At 39.7% G+C, this 8347-nt stretch overlaps 1 protein-coding gene across 2 annotated transcripts in view; it reads left to right on the top strand.

The window, feature by feature from the left end:
* The first annotated feature begins 1837 nt into the window (after positions 1-1837).
* Positions 1838-8347, top strand: part of EIF2B3 (eukaryotic translation initiation factor 2B, subunit 3 gamma, 58kDa) — a 59527-nt gene continuing 53017 nt past the window's right edge. The window contains exons 1-2 of one of the 2 annotated variants that reach the window (XM_004678934.2): positions 1838-1893; positions 4570-4726. In XM_004678934.2, the coding sequence (XP_004678991.1) occupies positions 4579-4726 (148 nt within the window). In that variant the 5' untranslated portion in view covers positions 1838-1893; positions 4570-4578. Of the gene's footprint in view, positions 1894-1923; positions 1945-4569; positions 4727-8347 lie in introns of those variants that run through there. The other variant, XM_012721996.1, reaches the window with a different exon arrangement.

Below are 8347 nucleotides of genomic sequence, written 5' to 3'. Positions count from 1 at the left end.
TCACAGGTGTTACGGTGGTGGGAGAAGTATGGGGACTACAGTGAGGGGAGAAGTCAAATATGGTCCAAAATTGAATCACAATGTAAAAAAATATATATAAAAAATTTCAAAGGCATTGTTGGCACATTAATACACATTCAGTAAATATTGTAGAAGTCAAACTTCTTTATATTTTGTTGCAGAAATTGAATTCTGTCTCCAAACTGGAAGCGAATGGAACTCAAGATGCAAGAGATGGATAGACAAAGAGAAAGTTTCCAAAAGATGAGGAAATTTCAGAAACATGTGGGTAGAAATAACTATTGTTTTTGGTTATCTACTGCAGCTTAATAAACTTACCCCAAACTTATCCTTAAAATATTTTACTATTATTTCTCATAGTTGTTGAAGTTGTCCAGACTAGGTATTTGGAGTTTTCCATGAAGCCACAGTCTCTTAAGTGAACAGTATGTTTCCAGGGCATCTATTATCACTGCAGCAAACAAAGTGATCCATTAGACACCTGTCATGTCATTTGCCTTGCTAAATTCAAGGTCCTCACAATGACCTACAATACCCATAGGATCTAAACTCTCCACCTATTGCCTCCCTGATCCCTCTGTCCACTTACTGCCCCTCTGACTTCTCTTCAGCCTTATTGTATTGCCTGCTATTATTTGAATATAAAGTCTCTCTTCAGAGCTTTTATATTTGCTGGTTTGTCTGCTTAGAAGGCTCTTAAGACATCCACTGATCTACTCTCTTCAATCTATTGGTGTCACCTTCTTTGTGAGGCTTATACTGACTCCCCCCTCACTTCCACTCTTTTGATGACTAAAGGTGGGTACTTTCCATACGCTATGTGGACTGAAATAATGATTCCAGTAATAGGGATAATTAGACAAGTAAATTCGATAATCAAGTGAGGATTCAAACCTGGGAATAGTCTGATAGATTTTACTCAGAAAACTGCTCTTCGGTCACAAGTTTGAATGAAATCATCTACTTTAGGAAAGACATGAATATCATTTTCTTCCATCAAACAGCGCAGCATTCAAAATATACATTTTGACAAGGATTTCAAGTTTTCTTTCATAGGTTTCGAACCTTCAAAATTTCCCTGTTGTTCTTTCTCAAAAACTAGTGTTGTATATACATCATCGGAGGGAAGATAATAAGGATAGTTCAACTTCATCGTAACTCTGCTTATGAGATTTTTGGTTGGGTACTCATTGTTTTGAGTGGTGGGGAGGGGTTGTTGATTTTATTTCCTAACAGGCATGTGGACTTTTCTGCCTTTGTTTGCTTGTTTGTTTTCGTTTTTCACAGAACAGGGCCAGCCAGTTCTCTCTGGTCTATGAAGGGGCTGTGATAGTCCCTCCAGCCTATCAGAATAGTGAGCGGGCTCCGAAAATGCAATTCCAGTTCTCACATAACGGTCTGCTTCACAAATTTGAAGTGAGACGTCGGGTTAGTCACATAGACATAGAAAGCCCTGGCAATCCTTGACCTGATGGGCACTTAGTGATTTCTCTACTGGAGAGCTCAAAACTGGGTTCCCTAAGACATCTCTTTTCAGAGCGTTCCGCGGAGGAGAAGAACTCTGAAGGAGACTGAGTAGTTCTGATCTGGGTTCTAGAAGCGCTCCCCTGGAAGGGATACTCGCAGGGTGTGGTTGATTTGTGAATGAAGGAAAAAGCCACAGCAGGTCCCGCCTCCTCTCCCGGGTTCCTCCTCTCTCCTGGCGAAAGCGCGTCCCCTCGATCATCTATCGCTCGGCGCTCGTCCCGTCTCTGAGGGCCTGCCCAGAGCGTCCCATCGATGTGTTCGGCCATCGCGCGCCTGCGCCTTTGGACTGTCAGAAGCAGGCGGCGTGGGAGCGCTTGGAGCGGTTGCGGCGCGCGGGGAGCTGAGGTAAAGCCACCGCTTCAGTGCTGCCTGGCCTCTTTGAGCTGGCTGGCGAGGGTGAGCAGCGCAGTGGGGACTGTGCCGCCGCGCTTCAAACGAAGGAGAAGGGCTCCCCGAGCCGCGCGGGAATGCAGAGCCCAGAGCCGCCAGCTCGAGCCCCTGCCCGACCCGGCCGTGGAGCCAAGCGCCCGAGCTAGAAGGGAGCGTGGGGGAGAATCCGTCGCCACCACCCTAAGCAACAGATGGAAAAATAGTTTCAGGGACGGAGCATGTGCTCACAGCGAGTGAGCACCTGCCCCAGGACCTGACTCCCTAAGCTAACATAGTGGTCGAACTCTCCTCCTCAGCCCATCAGTAATTAATTTACCTGTTTAAGTTGTAGGTGTAGGGCAGTGAAATGCAAAGAGGAAGACTGTAAGGTCCGGATGAGAGAACATTTACGATACCGTGTTTTATCTCAGCACCTCACCGAAGACCAGGTGTGCTGTGGCGGAGGCACGTCTGAGGTGCCATCCACAGCGTTAGGGGCTGACGACACTCGTGGCCTTGAATCCCATCACCCAGATTGGTGATGGCGTTTGACAGTTGGCCTCGGATGTGGTTAGTTTTGTGCAAACTTTTCACCCAGAGCCTCTCTGGGAGTGGGAATCTTAGATCCTAGTTATCTCGATGCTAATACCCCTCTGCATATGTTTAGACTTGACTCTTCCACAAACAGTGCCTGAGTGCCTGGCATCTAATGGAATCTAGGGTGTGTATAAGGTACTGGGAATACAGTGATGACAGTGTCCCTGCCTTCAAGAAACTCACAGGAAGTAGACATTTAATTAAACACGTGCAATGAAATGAACATGTAAAGGCAAAGATGATCTGTAAGTGGTAAAGTGGAAGTACCTCCTGGAAAAGGGGTAGTTTCTAAGAGGGTGGGAAGGGTTAGGATTTTTTTTTTTAAGGCAAACTAATTCTTGAATTGAGTCTTAACCGTTTAATAGGAGATTATTAGGTACAGGAGAAAGGCAACCTGGGAAGCAAAAATAATATGGAGATCAGAATTATGCAGCAGTATAGTTCAGTTGCACAGAAAACTTTCCATGACCTAGCTTCTAGCTATTAATATGGAGCACTTATAGTGCATATCATGGGTCGATATTATTTTGTGTACTTTATATAATTCACTTAATCTTCTCAGCTCTGAAGTAGAACCTGTAATTATCCTCATCCTAGAAAATAAAGAAAATTGAGGCATAGTGAAGTTAGGGAGCTTGCTCTAGTTCACACAGCTAATGAATGAGAGAGCTAGAATTCAGATCCAGGCAATCTCACTCTAGGGTGTGTGCTTAATCATCAGGTCTCTTCTAAGAACGAAGCATGCTAAGAACTAAGTGGCAAGCCTCTGGTCACCCTCAAGTGGCAGAACTAGAACTTAAACTCAGTTCTTTTGATTTTTCGGGATCCAGTATTCTTATCATAATAACGTCAGATGTGGTGGGAGTTATAAGGTGAAGTTAAATTGAAGTTAAATTCCAGTCCTGCTGGAATCAAAATAACCATCTTTAACCTGTGGTTGTTGTGCAAGAACCTTCACTTTTTGTTTTGGGTGTACGTGCTGCAATTTAGATATTGATATGAGGCCTAATCATATTATGGTAAAAGTACAATAATTGCTAGTTTGGTGTTAAATTCTTTTTGTGAACAATGCAACTTACCTGATAAAGATTGTATCCATTGGCACAGGAGTTTTGTGCCATAATGAAGATGTGAAAATATACTCCCAAGTTATATAATTATGTAAACAACTAGCAGATTAATAAAGTTTATAAAACTTGAGAAAATAAATTAATAGATTATATAATTTATTGAAAGTCATAGGATATTTTTCTTTTAAATCAATGAGGATTTTCACCTTTTACTGTGCCTCTATTCTGCCATAACTGCCTGAAAGAGATTATTTTGATGATCAAACAGGTTCTTTTGTTACACTGAGTTTTTTTTTTTAAAGAATTAACTTAGCTTATTTCTGCAACTGACCTCCTGCAAATCTAGGTTCCTACATTTGTGTTTATAGTGGAACCTGTCATAGTTGGGGATAATCAGAAGATGGTAGAGATGGCTGAATTTATTGGAGGAATCTTGTCCTTTCATGCTTTTCAGAGACCCAGTGTGCTGTTAAAAGTAATTTGAAGTTTTAAAAATATTTCAAGGAATAAGGACTTAGATATTGGAAGCTCACATAGTAAATTCTTACTCCTTCTAAGGTCAATTCAAATATAACCCTCCTATAAAATTTCCCCTGTGTTTTCTAGGAAAACTTAGTTGTTACTGAGTAGGCACTATATGCATACTGCATCTTGGAAATATGCCTGCCATGGCACTAGTATTTTGTAGTTCACAGAATGTTTTCTCTATTTGATTGTGAACAACTCAAGAACAAGGGACAGATTTTCAAAAATTTGTATTCCTCCTGCAGTCCAACTCCCTAAGCTTGAGTGAGAAAATATATTGGTGATATTATAGAGGTGATGTTTACATTACAGCTAAGAAACTATCTCTAGCTACTGGAGTTGGAAGTGATGCATTTGACGTGAATCAATGGTCTAAATAAAAATTGGGTTAAAAATTGTATGTGTTTTGATTTTTGTTGCTTTCCCCCATTAATTGTTGTTGTTGTTTCTGTGCTTACAGTTCGTAAAAATGGAATTTCAAGCAGTAGTGATGGCAGTTGGAGGGGGATCTCGGATGACAGACCTGACTTCCAGCATTCCCAAACCTTTGCTTCCAGTTGGGAACAAACCTTTAATTTGGTACCCATTGAACCTGCTTGAGCGCGTTGGTTTTGAAGGTAAGCTATGGTACTGAGATGTACCCATAAAACTTTTAGGGTGTTTGATCCCAAAGATTTGTCAGATTTATGAGAATGAGAGTGGATGTATGAGAGAAGACTAGGACTCAATGTTGGCTGGATACTGATCTCTAAATTAGGAATATATGAACGCTCTGTTGGGTATAGAAAAGATTGAGACGATAGCATTAATTGTTACTCTTTCAGAGCTGGTCTTCACTTTGAAACCTGTAAGACTATTAGAAAGAACACAGTGGGAATCCAGATGCATCATTGTCCATACCTTACTGAGAAGATGTATGTGTCAGGAAGTATATGAAACACAGAGGCACAAAAAAGATGACTCAGGTCCAGATTTTCCTTAAAGTCTAGAGGAGAGAAACACATGCAAATATATTATAATTGTGTAATGTGATTATTTTAGCAGTGAGATATTATAAATCCTTGAGAAAACTCCCCAACAGGTTTAGGGAGGTCTCCATAGAGTAGCTGCCCTTGGGTGAATCTTGAAGAATAGATTACCATATTGATCAGTGTGAAGAGAGTTTTCTATGCAGAAGTAATAACATCTGCAGAAATACAGATCATGTTCAGCACAGCATATTATTATTGGCTGTAATATAAAATGTTAAGGAGGAGGAGTATATGTAGTGAAAAAGATACACAGGGCCCCAGGGGCCATCCTTTGAAGGGCTTTGTATTCCATGCTGAGAAATTCCCTTTTTTTTCCCTTGAAAGCAGTGGCAAACCAGTGAAAGCTTTAAACAAAGATATAATATGGTTAGATTAATATTTTAGCTTTTTTAGGTTCTTTGCATCTTTACATAAATTTCAGAATAAGCTTGTCGATTTCTTCAAAAAGTGTTGCTAGGATTTTGACTGGGAGCAATTGTTCAATAAATAGAATTCACATCTTAACAATGTTGAATTTTTTGATCCATGAGCTCAGTATATCCTTCTATTTAGTTAAGTGTTCTGTAATTTCACTCAGTGTTTTATGGAATTCAGTGTACAGAACTAAAACATATTTTGTTAAATTTGTCTCTAAGCAGTTTACACACACACACACACACATATATATATTAAAGGTTTATTTATTATGCATATAAGAACTGGGGTGCAGACCAGAGATGCAGGAAGTGACAGCATTCACTGTAGACAAAGTGGGGAACAGAACAGGCAGATATACTGAAATACACTGCTGGCCATCAGGGAGGCCCCAGTAGTTTATATTTTTGAAGCTATTGTGAGTAATTGTTAATTCCAATTTCCAGTTGTTTCTATTGGCCTTTATTCTGCAAAATTTCTGAAAAACTTATTTACTCTTACAGCTTTTTATAGATTCCTTAGGATTTCTAAGGAATTCTAATTGGCATATATAGAACATTCCAACCAGTAGCACTTCTTTTCAAGCGCTCAGAACTTTGCCAAGATAGACCATATTTTGGGAAATAAAACAGGTCTCAGTAAATTTATTGGTATTAAAATCATACAGAATATATTATCTGGCTAAGTAGAATTACATTAGAAATCAATTACAGAAAGATATTAAGAGAATCCTTAGATATATGGAGTTAAGACATATCGCTCTATATAACCCATCTGTCAAAGAAGAAATCACAAGAGAATTTAGAAACTATTTTTAACTTACTGAAAATGAAAAGGCTATAACAAAACAAAAATTGTCTCAAGTCTTCTACTTTGAGAAACTGGAAAAAGAAATGAACTCATAATAATAGGAGGTTAAAAAAAAAGATAAGAGGGCCCTCCCTGGTGCAAAGAAGCTAAAGCTATCCATAGCCACTGCAGCACTAGTTCCATTCCTGGCCAGGCAGGTGACCCACATGGTACATCAGACCTCTCCTGTCTTGCTCACTGCCCCCCTTAGCAGTGTATTTCACTCAGTCCACCTGTTCTGTTCCCCATTCTGCCCCTGGTGAATCCTCTTACTGTCTCACCTCTGGCCTGTAGCCCAGTTCTTAAATGCATAAGTAAATAAATCTTAAAAAAAAAAAGATAAGAACAGAAATAAATGAAATAGAAGTATTAGAGAAAAATCAATAAAAATCAAACATTGATTCTTCAGGGAGAAATCAATAAAATTGCTAAATTTGTATTTAGAGCAATCAAAGGGGAAAAGACATGAATTATTAACAGGAAGAGGAAGCACACATCCTACATACCTTAAACAGATAATAAACAAATATTTTGAACCACTTTGTTATTGGTAAACTTGGCCATTTAGATTTACATTTTTTAAAAAATTGCTTAGGCTCTGTGTGAAGAAAATATTTGAGGGAGTCAAAACTAGAAGCAGGGAGACAAGTTAGGGGATTGATGCAGAAATCTGTATCATCAATGAAGAGAATCTGAACTAAATAAAGCACTGAGAATGTAGAAGAGGGAACCTTTGAGAAAGTTGATGATTAATAGGGGGTAGTAAAAAAGAGGGAAGTGTTCCCTCTCTGTTTGTTTGTATGGCCAGGGAGACGATAATGCCATTAACTAGAAAGGGGCATATGAGAAAAGGAACAGATTTGAAAAAGATGAGTTCAGCTTTGTCCACATTTGATTTGAGTTGTCCTGTAAGTTTGGGTTTTCATCTGTCACTTTTTAAAAGTTACTTTTGTTATATCTTTAGTTGCATTTGGGAGGGTGACCTTTAGTATATTTAATATTCTCTATATGAAAAATTCCTTCTCACTGAAGCTCCTAAACATAGATTCAGAAGCATCATAGCCAAGCCTATGTTCACTCTGTTCAAATTGTTCACGATTTTAAAGCAGTTAGTATAGCCATGCTTCACGTTTGTCTCTCTCCATAGAGAATAGTCTTGTTCCATTTAACTGACCATCCCATATTTGCAGCTACTCCCTTCACTCTGTCCTCTCTACCTAAAATGTCCTCTTCAATCTACGGGAGTCACTTTCTCTTTGAAATCTCTAACAGCATTATATCTCTAGTAGAAACCTCTAATCCCCCTGACCTCAGTGCCTCTATCACACTTTGTGTTTTTTTCTCAGTGCCTTTCAAGACCTATGGACCTATGCTGTAGTTAATCGTATGGGAAGCCAGCTCCATGAAAGTAGGACCTTAGCACCACATCAGAGGTTCTAAAATTCAATCTTCACATATCAGCAACGCATGTAATATTGCAGTAGATTATTTTTATATTATGCAACCAAAGACCCATGATAAAACTCCAAGTGTTTTTGGTTGCTAGCTACCTAGATAAGTTGAAGATATGTATACTATAGAAAGTGCCTTTAACTAGGGTTCATTATGATCCTAAGTGAAGAAGAGGGAAGTGTGATAGCTCTTTATTTATAGTTAATTCTCTCCTAAATTTATTTTTTTTAAAAGATTTATTTATTTGTGCATACAGAATTGGGGTACAGGCCAGAGGCTCAGGGGTGGCCAGAGGCTTCACCAGAGACAGAGTGGGGAGCAGAACAGGCAGATCTACGAAGTCCACTACTGAGGGGAGCAGCAGGCGGGTCAGGAGAGGTCTGCCACACCATGTGGTCACCTCTGGGGCAGGCGGGAATCAAACTCATGCAGAAGTGGCTTTAGCTTCTCACTACTGTGCTTTAACCTGCTGCGCCACCGGGGGGGCCCTCT

Source organism: Condylura cristata, unplaced genomic scaffold (assembly GCF_000260355.1).
Source record: "Condylura cristata isolate star-nosed mole 26May11 unplaced genomic scaffold, ConCri1.0 scaffold00008, whole genome shotgun sequence".
Taxonomy (NCBI): domain Eukaryota; kingdom Metazoa; phylum Chordata; class Mammalia; order Eulipotyphla; family Talpidae; genus Condylura; species Condylura cristata.
Note: the sequence above shows the minus strand (reverse complement) of the source record. Positions and strands in the feature narration are given on the sequence as shown.